This window comes from Phaseolus vulgaris, chromosome 11 (genome assembly GCF_000499845.2).
Source record: "Phaseolus vulgaris cultivar G19833 chromosome 11, P. vulgaris v2.0, whole genome shotgun sequence".
Lineage (NCBI taxonomy): Eukaryota > Viridiplantae > Streptophyta > Magnoliopsida > Fabales > Fabaceae > Phaseolus > Phaseolus vulgaris.
Genome location: NC_023749.2, coordinates 10684586 through 10703007, shown reverse-complemented (window position 1 = coordinate 10703007; position 18422 = coordinate 10684586). Strand labels below are relative to the sequence as shown.

Here is an 18422-nt window from a genome sequence, read left to right as displayed (position 1 = left end):
AATAATTTATTAGTGTGTGGAGTGTATGTATTTTACTGAATAAGGTGTTAAAGTACCACCCATTTCTAAAAAAAATTCAAATTATCATGAGTCCTAGTCAAATACTAACCCTAAAAGGTTAATGGAACAAAAATTACGTGAATCGTAATCCAAGAATATATACAAGTTTACTCGAAATTATTTGAAAGAGTTCAACGAGAAGTTGACTTATTTTTTCTAACTAAAATTGTAAGCTTATAATGGTTTATTATTCATGGTCTCCAGCCCAAAAATAGATCTTCTGAAAATTTTGCTATTCGTTTTCTTCTTCATAACTTTCTTATCGTTTTGTCCACTTAATTGGCAATCAAGCGCTTCAATCTCGTTATTCTTTTTTCTTAATCCCACTTTTGTTAGCCATCAATGTAGCAGCGATAAATTTGCAAACTCCAGGTTGGAACCTAGAGAAGTATTGAGAGGATTTGTCTATCTCATTATGTCGGTCGTACTATTCTTAAGCTCCCTTCCTTTTAAACTCAACAAAGACATTCAGTAAGTACTTGGTTCATATGATGACGTACCTGATTCTTGAAATATATGTTATTTATATTACTTTTGGAGAACTTTCCATATTGGATTAAGTTAAAGAGTTGGACCACATTTACGACTACATTACCTAACTTTTAATCTTAATTGTGGATTAATTTCGCTGACCTTGCTTGATTGAACATAATTGAACTTGTGATGTCGGTCAACCCTATGAACGTGGACCTCTTTACCTTGGTCGGCCCAATAATAGGGACCGAGATATGACATCAGTGATACGACCCTTACCGGTACAAGTATAATCTAAACATGCAATAATTTTTAAGAGAATCTTTAATAGTGCAAATGTCTTCATGGTTGTCTTATTCTGATACAGTATCTAATTTTATTTTTCTTCCCATTGACACAAGCATGCATGGCATAGAAGTTTTTTTCAGAATAAACTATGTATTTTCTACAGAATACAGTTGCATATTAACAAAAAATATTTTACTGATATAGGAGAAGAGAAGAACACCGAAGAAGGGAGAAGGAAAACAAATCAGTACCCAGACCAAAAAATTTAACAAATCATAAACAGTAAACTTGAATATTAGAACCAACAAATCAACGAAAATGGTTAAAAAATGGTCTCCTTCCACAACCAACCAGTGCCAACAGATGCAAAGTGCAACAACAGTCTTCTTGGAATCTCAAAGAAGCTCCTTAAGAACCACGATCTGATGGGCTTGTAGAAGTTCGCAATCCAGGCCCACCGAGTGGTTGGAGGCATCGTCTTCTGCCGTATGCTCCTAGCCTGAGCTCCGATCGCTTCCAGCCTAACGCTTCAGACATACCATTCTTCTCCCACGGTCTGATCATGCAGGGCTAAGGTGTGCACGGTTACATGGGACTGGGGAAGAAATTGGAAGAAAAAGACTTCGGGGATAAGTTTAACTTATTTATAATGTAACATAACATATGACGTATCATTCCGAGAGTCACTTAAATTGTACTAGAAGTAATACTCAATAAATTTCTTAAATTGATGACATTAGATATACTGCTACATACCATTGTCCTATCATGAGTCATTGAACACTTAGAGGCCACTTTGTATTCTTTTGTGCACGGTTTGGGTTTTAGAGCTTGTTTTTTTAGTAAATCACTTTAGTCCTAAAAGTGTGTGTGTGTGTGTGTGTCTATATATATATATATATACACCTGTCACAATAGTCCTAAAACTGAAAAAATTCTTTAAAAAAATATCATCTAAAGTATAATTTATCAACCATATTACTTTAAAAAAATAAAAATAAAATGTTGACTTGAATTATAAGTGACCAACATGACAAGAAATAGTTAAAGCGTAGAAACTTAAATGAAACAACTAGAAATTTCAGACTTATTTAAAATCTCCTTAGTCTCAAAAGTCAATGTGTCAACATGATACACTTTTAGGGATTAAAATGGTTTATTCCTTTATTATCTGTTCGGTTGTAAAACTTAACGTTTTCTACTCTTTGAATCACAAACATCGAAGACCAGCAGCAGAAGCATAAGGTTTGGTGCTTTGCTATGCTTCTTCTGTGGTTGGCATTGATGCTTGCAACAAGTTATCGGAGTAATGTTATCTCTCCGTATGCAGTTGAATTAAATGAAAGACTGTATTACATAGTTTTATGTTATTAACTTTCATAAGCACAAACAACAAATATCCTAGTGGCTCTACATCTAAATGCACAACACCAATGTAGAAGTGTGCACCTCCAATGTTGATCTATATAAATAACAGTTAACTTCCATAAACAGGGTAACAAATAAGACCACAAAGCATTAGATCATGTCAATATAATTTCACCTGCAGTAGAAACCCAAAATGAGAGATAAACCTCCGGATCAAAACTCAACTGTAGTAGCGTGAACCAGTGTCATAAACACGACCACCAGGGTATGGACCCCTAGGTTCAAATCCTTGATCTCTACCACCCCCAAGAAATCGAGCTCTCTCTCTGTAAGGATCGAAGTGATCTGCAGAATAGCCTCGCTGCACTTCTCCCCCTACTGGAGCATTCGCATTATTGAAACCATGAGGGTCTCGAGGTGCCATGCCACTGCTGGGGTAAGGATCCCTTATGATTTGCTGGTACTGCTGTTGCCTAGCATGTGCTTCCCTTTGAAGAAATTCAGCTCTGCGGTTGCTATGCTGAGCTCGAAGTGCAGCCAGTTTTTCTTCGTACTGAGCATTGATTGCATTTATTTTCTGAAAAGAAATATGTAGAACTTAGTTAAAGCTCAGTGGATTTGAAACATAGTTTTAGAGAATATATGTAAGAAAATATACAGAATTTAACATGAATAAGATTATCCTTGCAACACCCAATGTGCTGCAAATATCCAGCTTCAAAACATAGGGTGTAGATTATTTAATATACAAGGAAAGATGCAGGTGACAGAACTGACCCAGTGCTCACAGTTAGCTGATAGAAGAACCCAACTCAAGAATAAAAAAAAATTATCTTGCAAAGGTGATTTTGTACATCAATTTAATATTCAGGAAGTGTTCTAAAAATGGGTTACATAACAAAGATCTAACAAGACACTGGGTTAGTTTAAAAGATGCACAAAGTACACACAACAGCTGTATTCGAAGCTTTGCATTATCACTTCCAAGATTATCAACTAAGATGCAGAAAGAGCAGTATATAACTGCAGTTGTGCATTTGCATAATTACTTCAAGTTGATCAAATGTCATGGAAAAATCCAAGGTATACAAGTTACGACAAGACTATCCATTACAAAAAAAAAATCTTCCAGAATTTAATTCCAGAAATGCACTTAGCAACCTGTGATAAGCTTGCATTCCCAGCAGTGTTGTCAAGATCGCGATCTAGATCACCGATCTTATGAGAAGAAAACGAAACGAGTCGGATCATGGGGTGGATCGGAATCTGTCCGGATCGGAACGATCCGACGATTCATGGGTTGGATCAGACGATCTATGGGCCTCCACGATCCATGACTCGGCCCAAAGAAAAACTGAAACCCAACCCAAATAAACCCAGAAACCCTAATTTGAAAACCCCTTAACCCTAATTTCAGAACCTATGCAGCTCACGACTCCACTGCCACTCGTGCCTCCATTCGCGCCGCTGCACCACTGCTCGCGCACGCATTTCGCCGCCACTCGCCCCTCCATTTGCACGCACCACTGCCCTGCCACTGCTCCACTGCTCGTGCCACTGCCGCACACTACTCTTCATTGTATTATGTATTTAGACCATTTTATAAATTATGAATCTATATTTAATTATATTATGTATTAGGATCATTTCATGAATTATGAATCTATTTTTAATTATGTTATGTACAGTAGTAACTAGAATAGTAACTCTTCCAAATCAAGTTACGATCCTCGGGTAACAAGTTTTCATACCCTTTCTGATCCGCTTCCGAGTTACAAGTTTAACAACATTGATTCCCAGGATGTAGTTCGATCCCTGCAAACCGTAATTCTACAAGAGGATCTGTATCTGATACCTTGATGTGTTACTAACTTTCTGTAACAGCTATAAAAAGTTTTACAGCTTCAACAGTACCTTTAGCATCTTCAAAAAAGGCAAACTGTTTAACAAATCCCAGAGTTTTATACCAAAGTGGAACCATTCTTACAAAGAGAAGCAGGTCCCAGTTTACACTTGCAGGGGAGACAAGACAAGACTACAGGATAGAGCATACATGCATTTCTTCTTCTCATCACCTTTCAATTTGGACCATCACGTTTTAGCTATAATAAAAAGGGAGACTGTCTTAAATTTTATAGACTTTATTGACCTTTTAAAGCAGCATAAACCGTGTATAACAATGCCCTCTAACAAAACAAGATTGTCCAAACCTAAACCAGACAAACACGCATCAAAGCCATAACTAAAACAGGTCATCAAATGAGAACAGTGCATGTTTTCAAAAATTAATATTAGTAATAAGTTTTGCACCCTGGAAGTCTGGAACATTTGCTTCAAAAAAAATCTAATTGATTTTATTATTATATGATCACTAGTTTATAAACTCTAAATATTCATGAAACAGTCTAGACTCTAGGTGGCTCATTTTAGTCCAGTTTTCAGTGCGATGATGCCCAAGAGGTATGCTAGACCTAGTGATGTCTGCAAAACTGGACCCAGTCCATCAAGGGTACTGCATGATTATGAGTTTGTCTATTAAGAAAAATAAAGAAAAAGACAAAAAAAAAGACACAAAAAGAGTAGAGGATTTAGGGTATTTCAAGAACACAGTAACAAATTAATATTGTTTATTTTTATGTTTACCACAAACCTCTCTGTGCCTGGCATATTCTGCATCTTCAGCATCATTCTGTTCTTTAGTAAGTTTCATAATGTCATCACGAAAATTCTGCTCAAGACCTTCAAAAGTTTGTGATAAATGATTTCCTTCATATCCAACATCCATATCTTCTTCATGAGCCTGAGATCTGGAATCGTTGTTGTTCCGGCTCTGCCCTTGAAAATAGGACTTTGAAGCATCAACCCCTTGACCTACACTAGAACATGAAACAGCTCCCCTATGTTTAGGAGTTTGAAAACTCTTTCCATAATATAAACCTGTGTAACCACGCATTCTAGAAGCAGAAGCTAATGTTTTAAAAATTCAAAAGTAAAATAGGTTCTGAAAATGTGCCATGTTCACTGAAATTATAACTCCATAAAAGCACACATCAAAAGTAAAATAAATTCATCTCCTATACATCAAGAACTACTTTTAAGTGTGTTCATTGAAAAAAAAAGCAAATTTTGCAGAAAGGATGCCAGGAACAAACAAGAATAACAATATGCAGTTAACAACAAATTGGAAAGTATAACATTTAATAGGATTATGCTGCCAATTGAGCCACATGAATTGTTAATCTGTTTTCTGAAGAACAGTCAAAAGTATTGTGCTAATACCTAACTTCTAATTTAGAAACAAAAGTCTCCATACTGAAACACAGAAGAAAGGTTAACAATTACAGTCTACAGGGAAGCAGCAGATATATCATACTTACACACTATGCTCCTTTAAGTCTACATCATAGATCCTACTTTTTATTTAGTGAAAAACCAACCGTTCAAGTGTAGACATTTTTGTCAATTTAATGAAAAAATTGGCAAGAAAACAAAATTTACATTATACTAACTAATCGTGAAAATTTGTAAAAACAATATTTAGCTACAACTTCTAGAAATCTGGATCCCTCACGAGACATACTAGAAAAAAAAATGATTGTTTCCGTAAAGCAGATGCAGCACATAGCTAGGTTAACAGAAGGATAAACAAGTGTGAAGGGGCAGTGAAAATACTTGCCTTCACTAAACATTCGAGATGCCATTGAATTGGACAGCTTCGATTCGTCCATTTCCCATCTCCACTGACCCTCCGACTTGGAATTTGCATACGGATTCTCTCTCTCTGGAGTAAAGGCCTCAAGACGTCCTTCAAAATTACCAGACTTGGCCTCCCCCCTTGGACCGGCCACCATATGATGCATCTGGCCACCAACACTAGTGTTGGCCGATGGATCCCCATAGTGCCCCTGCCGTCGCATTGTCACAAACAACTCCTATGTGAACACAACCTCTGAGACATCAAAGCCACAAAACCCAAACCAATCACTAAACCACATAACCCACACTACAATCATATAGCATCATGCATGTACCGATTCTTTGCTCTCACATGAACCATTCCACAAACAAACTGAACAGATGTTTCAAAATAATTACAAAATTTGGCAACTGAATCCCCAATAGAACCCGTCAAGACATATGAGTCTGTATAATAAACGTTAGTTATAGTTATAGAATCCTAGGGTTAAAGAAATCAAACTAAAAAGTGAAGTAAATCAAATATAACAGACTATTGCAAGTGTAAAGAACGTGCAAATTAATGGGAAAAGAAAAAAAAAATGTCAAAAGAGCTCTATAACGTACCGAATCAATAAACACTGGAATATCGAGCTAGCGAAACGAGAAAGAGGAATTGGGATTATGTGTTCAACAATTAGCGATCGAAAGGAAAAGACATTGCAGGTGATGAGGATGGTGAAATGAACCTAAAAAATGAAAATCTGAAAACCCTAATTCAAGATGGAGGAAGAACCCGTAGTTCTACCAGCATTGCTCACACACTTTGCAAAATACACAGGGAAAAATACACAAAAAGGATTTTATCAACAATAGAAAAAATATAAGAATTAAATAACTTTTTCATCTCCGTGAATTTGCTAAATTTTAATACGTTCTCAATGGTTTTTTTTTTTCTTCAATTTCAGTATTAAAAAAAGTCATTTTTTTATTCTTATTATTCAGTGACATTGAGTAATAAGTTGTCTGCATTTTTTGTTTCCCATAAATCTATATATTTTTCTTTTAGTCTTCAATTTTTTTCTCACTTTTGTCTTTGTAATTTGTTTATTTCTACGTTTATGTATTTTATTAGCATATGTGTAAACAATTAAGTAAAAACCTTAATTTTTTTAATTATTTTGTTTAAAAGAAAAAAATAATCAATATGACCGTGTCATTTAGAATATATATTCTTGTTAATGTGAGTAGAACTAATATCCATCTTTTTAAATTTATTTTGTTTGGAAAAAAATTAATCAACTTGACGCAAATGTCTTCAATTAGGATTTTAATCTCTCTTTTTTTCTTTTACTATTTGTATTTGAAAGTAAAACCTATAAAGAATAAAAAATTCCAGAAAAAATCTTATTCATGTTAATCTTCATAGATTCTACAGCTGAATATTGAAGATGAGAAGAGATAGCAGACTCAAATTCTAAAAAAGAAACAGAGAATTTACAATTGTTTGCTTTACACTGATTAGTTTTCTGTCTTTAAAAAGTTATTTAAAAAATAAAATACTTGTGTTGATTTTATTTAGTGGCTAACTTTCTCATTGTTCATCACTTAAAACATATTAATAAATTATAGGAATTAAAACCAAAACAAAATTATAGATCAGATGGGAAAAAATTATTGAAAAACAAAAGAAAAAAAATACATATTAATCTTTCTCAACAGTTTATGTCTTATCTAACAAAAAAACTATTATTTAACCTAGTTTAAATAACTAGTAAAGATCAAAATCAAAATTTAACTTAAAGACAAACTGACAGATTTTTTTTATTGAGAAATATATATAAAATTCATAAATTTATAAGGAATAAAAATTTATTTAATCCATGATATAAATTAAAAGGTAAAGATATATACGTTTTGAATTTTTATTTTGTGAAATTAGTTTAATCAATAAAATATTATGTTAATGATAACTTGTTTATATAACTCGCGTGTTTTATTTTTTAAAATATAAATTTGACATTTTTATAGTACTTTTTATAACAATGATGTATGCTAACTGTGATTTATACTATCTCATTTTGTGTAATTATTTAAGTATGATAACCCATATTTTCTAAATAAGATCTCATATTCAAAGAAGATTTTAAATTAAAAAAGTCATTAAACCAAGACTTTATATAATTAAGGGAGAGAAATTTTTTAATAATAAACATATAAAATAAAAATATAATTGAACAGTGATCTATATAAAAAGAGACAATTAAAAAAAATAGTAGTAAATTTTCAAAATTTAAGGCAATAAAGAAGACAAAATGAGATTTCTAAGAGAATATACTATTCCAATACTAGATGAAGTAAAAAATAAATAAACACAAAAAAGTGAATATATTATTTCACTAATTCAAGTTATTCCCTTTATTTTTCTGTATTATAGATGGCTGAAAGAAAACTTAGTATTTTTATACAACTATTTATTGAATAATTTAGTATTGATTTAAATAATTTAAATATTTTCTATAAGAACTAATTGAAAATTACTAATTTCATTTAATATAAAAATTAGAAGACAAGATTTAAAAATTAAGATATATAGTTTTATAAAAAGAAATGTTACAATTATTATTTGTAATATTAAGAAATCAAATTTACTAGTAAATATATATTTAGGTTAATAAATTACTGAAAGAATCTATAATGTATTTTTTTTAGTACATGTTTGGTTTCACATTATATCACTGATCCATGATTCATGTTTAATTTAAAACTATTATGAATTACTTTTATTTTGTACACTTGAAAGAGGAATTAAAAATTCCAAACATATTCAATTAACTACAAGCTTATCTTTGATTAATTTGGTGGAGGCCTTTTTTCAAAATACAATGATGGAGTTACATCTTTAATACTTTTAAAACCCATTAGGACATGACTAATAATTTAAATGTCTATATAGATTAATATTTTATTTTCATTTTACTTCCACCATTAACTACATTTCTATAACCATGGTTTACTCACGTGTATTTGGAAATTCATGTCCAACATTAACTTAAAAAATTAAGATTAAACTAAAGTGATTTATACTATCTCATTTTGTGTAATTTTCTCCTCTAAGATTGTTTTTTATGTTCCAGTACTTAAAGGAGAAAATTATAATGGGACCTTTTTAGCATGGAATATACTCTGCATGAGTCCATATGCTGGCAATTGTTTTCTGCACCCATTTTTTTCAAACATGCAGCAATTGTTTCCTGCACCTATTTTTCTTTTAATATATGGTGTGAAATGATAAAATTATCATTTTTAGTTTTTAAATAGGGTTTAGGGTTTTAAATATGAGAGAAGATGTATGATAAAATGTATTATGAATTTGGATTTCTGGAATATATTTTCAGATTTAGATTTCTAGACACTTTTCCAGATTTGTATTTCTGAATTTATGTTTTTTGAAATATATTTCTGGATTTTATTTTTCAGAATTTTATTTTATTTCAAATTTTCTTTTTTAAAATGTATTTTTCAATTCCAATATAAAGGGCAATTTTAACATTTTTTGAAATTGATCGAGTGCAGTTTCAAAATCATTGGATGAAGGAAATTGCCCCATATGTTTTTCTCAAACTTTATCATTTCCATTCAACCGATAAGCCTATGCCTTTCAAGGATAGCAAAACACAATGTGAGAGACAATATCTCATTAGGCAATTTCATAAAATTGAATTAAATCTAAACTAAAAGACTAAAATAGTATTAGAAAGTATCTTAAAGCCTTATACGTAAGAGTATGTATTGAAAAAATATTCAAGTCGTTACATATCTATTCTCTCTTCCCATTCCCATTAGCTTTTAACCGTCAAATATTTTCCTAATCCCTATCAAATTTGTATGGACTGCATTATGCAAATGAAACTTCTGAGTTAAAAGAAATATAACTTTCAGTCATGAACCTTACATAGCATCACAAGTTCAATGTCATTGACATGAATTTGACATCAGATAATCTTAGCCTTACATGATTCTGACTCGTGGAAGGTGATATACAGTACACATTACAATAAAAACACTTGACAATGAAGCAAAGAAGTTCACCAGATCAATCATACAAAGGACACTTCACATATCAGACACCAAAGATCCAAGAACGATCTTAAAATTAAACTTAATGCAAGTTAACAACTCGTCCCGATCATTCTTCAGTGTCATCTTCAGAGAGTAAGGTCCCTGCAAAAACGAACACAGTCAGGGAAATGAGCTCAGTAATGTAAGCTTTAACCAAAACAAAAGTTTTACCTCAACAGAATTTTGCTGTCCAAGACAAGGATGATTAAACCAAGAAGACAGTTCAAGAAAACTTTAACACGTGATTCTGTGCCTTAGGACCCAACCAAAATTTCATTGCAATATGTGACAATAGGTGTTGATTACCACTATTAAAAAAAGTTGACTTAAGTCAACTCAACCTTACAAAATCGACTCATAAGATGAGGTTTGCACTCACTTATATACTATGAAATGTCTTTATCATAGGATCTAAAACAACCACCTTATCAATCTCTATACCCTGAGCGCTCAGATCAAGCATCAAATGAAACAAGATTTGTCTTTTGTGGGAGATGGGTACTCATAATTCACATTCAGCTTGTTTTTTTGTTACAGCAATTACAAAGATGTAACATTTTCCTTTTACCTCTGGTTTGACCTTAATAATTACTTGTTATTTTTCTGTTTTTGTCATCAGCTTTATTTTCTATTTCATGGGTTATTTGTTGTTTTTGGGTTGCTGATGTAGCACTAGATGGTGGAGTGGTTTGTTAGAATCTCTTTTCCGGATATTGCAGTAACTGCCTAATACTATTTGGTTTTTGGCCTAGGGGGCTCAATGAAAAAGTAATCAGACAAAAATAACAATACTTCTCTTTCTTTCCATTGGCAACGGATACCATTCTTAATTCTTGTTCCCAGCTTCTGGATATAGACATTCTCGGAGTTGTTCTCCCTGAATCCAAATTTCATCACATTCTTCTAAGATTTAGATATTGTGACACACCATGTGGAATGCACATTTCATCCCAAGTCCCTGACACGAGATAGGTATTGTTATGTTGAAAGAAACCACAACAGTTGGCATTTAGGAAAAGTTACACATCCCAGCACCCGCTCTATCATTACCATTTTCATCTCCCACTTCCTTCTAGCAACCTTTAGCAGGAAACTCCCTCCCTTCTTACATTCTATTACATCAATCCACCAATGCATAAATGTGTCCATCCATCCTTGTACCTTCAATATATTCTATTCACCTTTCTCCTTAAGAAGGCCCTATATGCCTATAAGATTAGAAAGGTTTGCCCGTGAATAAAACCAACCAACAACCGTGAATAAGACCAACAATTGAGTCAAATCTGACTCTACAGACTCTCATAAAATAAATAAATTCAACGCATGAAGCATGTATTGTTCTTGCCTACTAAATTTAAATGCCTCTTGAAAAGAATCACGCTTCTAGACTAGCTTCAGAATATTTCATAAACTAAAAAGAGATTAAGAACCTTAGAAGGAACTTTGGATGGAAATATGAATATCCAATGACTTAATATCAAAAAGAAAAAGGCCAAACTTTCAGTAAAAGTATTTTCTAACAGTTTTTTCTGAGGCTTCATTCAGCATTCCTTTATCACTTTTGATTGAATTATCTTCCACTTGATCAACATTTCTTGCTAAAGCTTATATTGTTCTTCTCATATGTCCAAACATAATCTTCTCAATAGGAGATAATTCAACTTTCTCCCAAATATATTTGTTCCTAATTTTATCTTTTCTCGTGTCTAACCTCTCATCTCTGCTACACTTGCCACTGCCTATTATTAACTACCATATAGAGCATTGACCATCTTATACATGTATTGTAGAGTCTTTGACAGACATTTGTTTTCACGGATTGTGCTTTAAACATTTTTAGCCAACAGAGACTGCTGATCTAGACAGGCAGAATGACTATTGATTCAAATCCAATCTTTTAGATTGGTTCGGTAACTCAATCTCTATGACCATCATAAAAATAGCATTTCAATGATCACTTATTAGCATTCTCACGGGTAGCAAAATGACTTGTGACTTCACATTTCGGTGATTCATGAAGTCGTAGAGAGAGAGCAAGAGAACTTTTAAAAGTACATTTAGATAAAGGAAAATGGGTTGTGTGAAAACAAGGTTAGCTTGAATCTTCTACAATAAACCCACTTTTCAAAAGAAAAAGAAAATCATGTGTGTAAAAGAACGCTGAGCAAAAAAAAAATGTGTAAAAGAACTACAAGTGAGGATCTCCTGGAAGTAAATCTAATGGGATTAATTTAATTACTCTTGATTATAGCAAACATTAAATTGCAATAATTTTCAAGTTACAAGCCTAAAAGAGAAGATGGGCAATACACACACCAAGTGCAAATTTGTAAATGCTCAACAATAAGAAAATTAGCACCAAATCAAAAGATATATTTCCTGATAAGATTATATTTTTACAACGTGATGGAATTTGTAAGATAGTGATGAAATGAAACTAACCGGTGGAGTAATTACAGGCAATGTTTGGGTGTGTGAAATCACAAAATTGCCATTAGCAACAGGGCAATTTACTTCTTTACAGAGATCAATGTTTTCAGTATGGACAGGCACCCCAACGTATGAAACTCCAATCACTACCTCTCCACCAAGAATAGCTTTACCTGCATGAAGATAGACAGAAACCTCGGTATAATTTGTTAAAATAGACAAGTGCCACTCTAAGATGAGGAACAAATAAAGTGAACCAAAAATATAAATGATAGCTTCTGACTCATTTGCAAATAACACGCGTCTAGACAAATTATTTTGCTTACACATACTTAAAAATTTAAAAACAACATTGAAATGTATATAATGTACTACCATGCAGATAAAATAAAATTTGATTAAAACAACAAAACTAGATAAATAAGAAGAGAGGATGGGGGGATTACCTGAAGTAGCATAGATCTTAAAGGTAGCTGGATGGCCACTCTTCACAGGGTCTGGTGAAATATCAACTCCGGACACCTTCACAGGATAGTTTGTCTTCTTATCTGCAAGGATTTTTTAGCGGAAAAATAAGTGCACAGAAGATAACCCTGATCTAAACAATCTAAATAAATCATAAACACAGTTAAGCTGCCAGCATTACATGACATCATAGTCACAAAATTTATAGAAAGAGAAATATTAGCAATACTTGCTCACACCAAAGCACCTCTCACTACATACTGAAATTGATTAAAAAATACAACTTTTCATAGGTCTCACCTACTAGCATCCACAATACATAGTTGTTTAAATGAACTATTTAGATTAATTTTGTGGATCTTGAAATATAGATTTAAACACTATTTCAATGAAATTGATGTCAATAGTGACGTTACTTGTTTTGTGGATCCTACAATTGGTTCTTTTTTATGATATTCTTAGGGATCTATGTTCTATTGCTTGAGTTTCATTATTCAACTTTTGTAGTTTTCATTGTACCTTCTGTTTTGTTGATCAATAATTGTTCTCCTCAATATTTTTTTTCTCCAAAATATTTTAAGCAGCATTGCTTGTACAATCAATTGTGCTAGTGTAGTCAACGCCAGCTCATATGCTTCGATGCTAAAAAAATTTAAGTAACAGTCATTATCGTTGATCAACCTTCTTAAACACTCACATAGGAGATAGTCTGAAGGAGCCAGCCACTTTCATGATTTTATTGTTTTCAATAAATTTCAACCTATTGGCATGTTCCGAGAGTTTTTCTTCGTTAACAGATTTCAATTTCAAACAGAAACAAAATCAGAACCCCGAAAAAAAGGTTATTTTTTCATACAATTGGAGGGTGGGAGGAGTAGGAAAAACCCATTATGCAAAAGTTAATATCAACAAACAGAAGTAGTGAAACATCAAAACACAGAGAAGTAAATCTAAGTTTCTAATCTTATCTTGAACTCATCGGATCAAACGAAAATGATAACAATAAAAAGGTCAACACAGAAAGAGAGAGTGATGAAGTACCGCAGTAAGTGATTTTAGTTGTAGCTTGTGCTTGAAAGGATGAAAGGAAGAGAATGGATAAGGAAAAGAGAAGGGAGAGTTTGGGAAGAGAGTGAAACTCCATTGCTCGGTGCAAAAGGGTAAGAAGGAAGAAAGGATGGATGAAAGAGAGAGTGAGAACTAGGAAGGGAGAGGTACTGATAAACACAAGGTGTTGCTTAGGTATTAAACAATATTAGTGGCTCCCACAATGTGAACCAACTAATAAAATAAAACAAAATTAACGTTATTTATAAGGAATTTTTTACTGTTTTCCTATTTTATTATTATTGCTTTTCTATTTTATTACTGTTTAATATTTTGTTTTATTAATTTATTTTAGTTATTTAAACCTTTTATAATTTTAGAAGGTAATAAAATAATTTTTTAATTTTAAAAATTTATTTTATAGACATGAGGGTGGAGAGATTGTTACCTTAAATTTAATTTGTTGTCACATAACTAATTTTCAGTAATTTTCAGAGAGTTGAGAGGTTGAAAAATTACTTACTTTTATGTTTTAAACTGATATTCTTTTTTATTAAATAAGCAGTTTTTTAATTTTAAAATTTTATTTTATTTGTTCTCACTATACCCTCTGTTTCTACATCAAATCTCACATATCAAATAAAATAACTTTCATTTTCAATTACTCTCTTCACTCTATTTCAAACAACTATATTTTTTGGTAAAACCATTATTCTTTTGTATTTACCATCAAGTCAGTCATAACTTTAACGTGAACATTATAACACTCTTTGATCCCAAAACTACCAATGGAAGAAGAAAAAAACTTGAAGAAAAAGAGAGACTCAAACCGGAGAAGAAGAAAAAAGAGGTTGTTTAATCAATTCATATTTTTTTACATGTTATTTTTTGTTTTTCATTTTCGATTCATCCAAAATTATTTTTGTATGTATGTTAAATTTTTATCATCGTGAAAGTTGAGTAAAAGAGAAAAATATGAATACACAAGCGCGCGATTGCACCTGTGTTTCCGCTAGTATATATAACTGCGAAAGCACATGAACGCGTGTGACTATTTTTTTTCCAATTACCAAAATAAAAATAACATTTAGCATAATTGTTTTTATTTAAAAATAGTTTAAAAGTAAAGATAAAATTATAAAAGAAATAGGTGAGTCTATGTTATAACAATTCTACTTGATCTAATTCACCTGCGTAGGAAGTATACTCAATTCCTTATATAGCACTATTTACATTTTTATTTCTCCATCTAACACTCTCTTGTTTTTATTTCCATATCTAGCACTCTTTTGTTTTTATTTCCCTATATAACACCATTTCAAAAGTAAAAAATATATATAAATTAAAAAAATTGAATGCATTAAAAAAAATAATTTTAATGTTTAAAATAGTTATTAATGAATAAAGAAATGAGTTTTTACAAAATAAAAATAAAAAGGTAATAAATTAAAAATGTTTAGTTTAATTTTTTTTAATGAAGAAAATAAAAAATAAAATCCTACAACAACATAAAAGTTGAATTTATAAACATAAATTAATATTTATTTTTATTATTATTGATGATGTAATTATGTTAATTTTAAGTAAAAAATATAGGACATATTTATAAAAAAACCAAAGTCGATTAGTATTAATTAGTAGTGGACACAGGTAATATTGAAGTGTCTATCCTAAATGCAGAATTCTAAAAAAAATGCAAATACTACCTTTAATGCTTAAAAATGAGAAGAAAAAAATGTTAAAAAAAATAAATATAAAAAATAAAAACAGAAACAATAAAAAAAACAGAAAAAAATAAAGAATAACAGAAAAAAATAATAATAACTAAAAACAAAAAATATATAAAATAAAGGTAAAACAAAATAATAATGATAAAAGATATAAAAAATAAAAACAAATCTAACCAATATAAAAATAAGATATATAAGACGATACTAAATAAGTATGTCACACCCAACATTTTAATTTCTCTATCTTTCCTTTTGTATTACACATCCAACATTTTGTTTGTTGTCAACAAATGACTTCATTATATGTCATTATTCACTATGATGGATCAATGAAAGAATGTCTCATTGAAGGATGTGCATTCACTTCTATAACACCAAAAATTGTCCTTATCAAAAGGAGAATGACCCTACAAAGAATGAGTTATCCTCGGAAAACTGCATAGGAAAGCAAAACAAAGGGTCGCAACAATTCACTTTCGCTACCCGACTAGACTTGGTGGAGGGATAAGTCATTACACCGCCATTGAGATGATCGAGGATGATAATGTTGAGACGTTCTTTGGCATCTACGACTCTATTCAACTACAAACCATACTCGAAATGTACGTCACATTTATTTATTTTTGCATTTTATTCTTCTTATTTTTAAGTATTAAGTGCAGTATTTGCATTAGTTTTTTTTTTAGGATTTTGCATTTAGAGTAGACACTTCAATATTATTCTTCAATATTATTTGTGTCTACTACTAATTAATACTAATTGACTTTAATTTTTTTATAATTATTTTATTTTATTTATAATTATGTCCTGTATTTTTTACTTGAAATTAACATAATTATATCATAAATAATAATAAAAGTAAATATTAATTTTTGTTTATAAATTCAATTTTTATGTTGTTGTAGAGTTTAATTTTTTTAATTTTTAATTTTCTTAATTTAAAAAAAATAAACTATTTTTTTAATATATTATTTTTTTTATTATTTTGTAAAAACTTATTTCTTTTATTTATTAATTATATTTTTAACTATTTTAAACATAAAAAAATATTTATTTTTTTAATACATTAAAATTAAAATTATCATTTTTTTTAATTTATTAATTTATTTTTAATTTTTAATTTTTAATTTTAAAATTGTGCTAGATAAATAAGAAAAAGGTGTTAAGACGATGAAAAAATGCTAGATAGAAAAATAAAAATGTAAATAATACTTTATTAGATTTATTATACAAACTTCACTTAATATCTATAAATTTATTTTTTAATATTTAATTTCTTTATACGATTATATATTTTTTATATTATCAACTAATACAAGATTTTTTAGATATAGATTTTAAAGTGGTGTATTTTTATTTGTATTATAAATCTTGATTCATATACTAAGTCAAAGAGTTGGTATTCTTTAATTAACAATATAATGAGATAAATTGACGAGATTTCAAGTGAGAATTAGAAAAGAACACTTATTTATATATCTAATTATATAACTATATTTCATGAGCTAAAAGTTAATTATAAACTTATAATAAAGTATTTTTACAGTAGCTTAAATTAACTTCTTACTTAAAAAATCCATTCCTCTTTAACATATATATTTTTTAAATTACAATAGTATTTTTCAAAACATTAATTTTGTTAAACATACACTTAAAAGTTGCTAAAGGTAAAATCCCGTTAAGATCTGGTGTAAATAGTAAAAACATTAACGATATTAAGATATAAATTTAAAAATAAGGATACTGTTCTATTTACAGTTGGCATCTTCCATTAAATTGTATGAAAATATTATTTAATTTTATACCATCTTCTTCATATTTAAAAAAAAAACTTTTTATAACATTTTGTGATAATTATTGAATCGTAACAGTTATAAATTAAAATAAAGAAAAGTGAAGCAGCACGTGCAGTGCATGGCGATTTTAGTTTTAGGACTTGGGTCCCATTCATTTAGTTTACTAGATTCATAGCTGAGAGGCTAAATCTTAATTATTTACTAACTTTCTTTGTACCAACAAAAAATAAGCGTTTATTTAAATTTCTTAACGTAATATAAAATTTATCTGCAACATTTCAGCTTAATTTTACCTAAAAAAGTTCACCTAAAAATTATTTTTTTCCTTCAATAAATATTTATTAAATTATTTATTCAACTCAAAAACATTTGACTCGGTTGGTTCGATTTATTTTATTTTATTAATATTAATATAAAAAATACAATTAAATTGTTGTGAATCCACACTTAAAAAAAGAGTGAAGATATAAAGAAAACTTGAAATCAAGCACAATATAATCGATTAGGGTATGTTAATCTTTTTTGTGAGTAGAGAATGTTAATCGATTAGTTAGGAGTTATGTAGTAAAATGAGTTATTCACTTCTAATTAGCGAGATAACTCAAATTAAGATATTTTTAGATGGAAAAAAAATAAAATTTCAACAAGATAGCTACGAGATCTCCACACCTTGCAGTCCTCCATTTCTTCTTAAATTAGTTATTTTTCAGAACATCTAACCGCACACCTTCCTCCCTTCTCATTAAGAATGACCCTGCAAACAATGATCTTCCTGGAGAAAACATACGGTACAACTGCTCACATGCTTCAACCTCTAAAATTGCTCAATCAACTTTATATTATAAAATTAAGAAATATACAATTCTATAACTACAAAAATAAACTGTAATCTTCAACCACTCGAAAAAGAAAGAAAAACTCTTCATAGTCATTAACACGCGCCTATTGCTTCTTAGCCTTATAAAAA

General features: G+C 30.4%; 2 protein-coding genes across 5 annotated transcripts; both read right to left on the bottom strand.

Annotated features, from left to right (window-relative positions):
• Positions 1-999: 999 nt before the first annotated feature.
• Positions 1000-6765, bottom strand: LOC137823559 (uncharacterized). Of its 4 annotated transcripts, none has more exons than XM_068628756.1 (5): positions 6493-6733; positions 5867-6139; positions 4841-5061; positions 2366-2767; positions 1000-1417 (listed from the first exon to the last, which is right to left on the bottom strand). In XM_068628756.1, the coding sequence occupies exons 2-4, from the start codon at positions 6105-6107 to the stop codon at positions 2411-2413; spliced, it is 819 nt and encodes a 272-aa protein (XP_068484857.1). In that variant the 5' UTR covers positions 6108-6139; positions 6493-6733; the 3' UTR covers positions 1000-1417; positions 2366-2410. The 4 variants fall into 4 exon arrangements, with proteins under 4 accessions (XP_068484857.1, XP_068484872.1, XP_068484864.1 ...); XM_068628771.1 differs by having other exon boundaries at positions 5867-6095; positions 6493-6702; XM_068628763.1 differs by lacking the exon at positions 1000-1417 and having other exon boundaries at positions 2158-2767; positions 5867-6095; positions 6493-6765.
• A 3013-nt stretch (positions 6766-9778) lies between these two features.
• On the bottom strand, positions 9779-14121 carry LOC137823698 (uncharacterized). The gene is made up of 4 exons (XM_068628927.1): positions 13924-14121; positions 12864-12965; positions 12430-12590; positions 9779-10089 (listed from the first exon to the last, which is right to left on the bottom strand). The coding sequence occupies exons 1-4, from the start codon at positions 14024-14026 to the stop codon at positions 9982-9984; spliced, it is 474 nt and encodes a 157-aa protein (XP_068485028.1). The 5' UTR covers positions 14027-14121; the 3' UTR covers positions 9779-9981.
• Positions 14122-18422: the final 4301 nt, after the last annotated feature.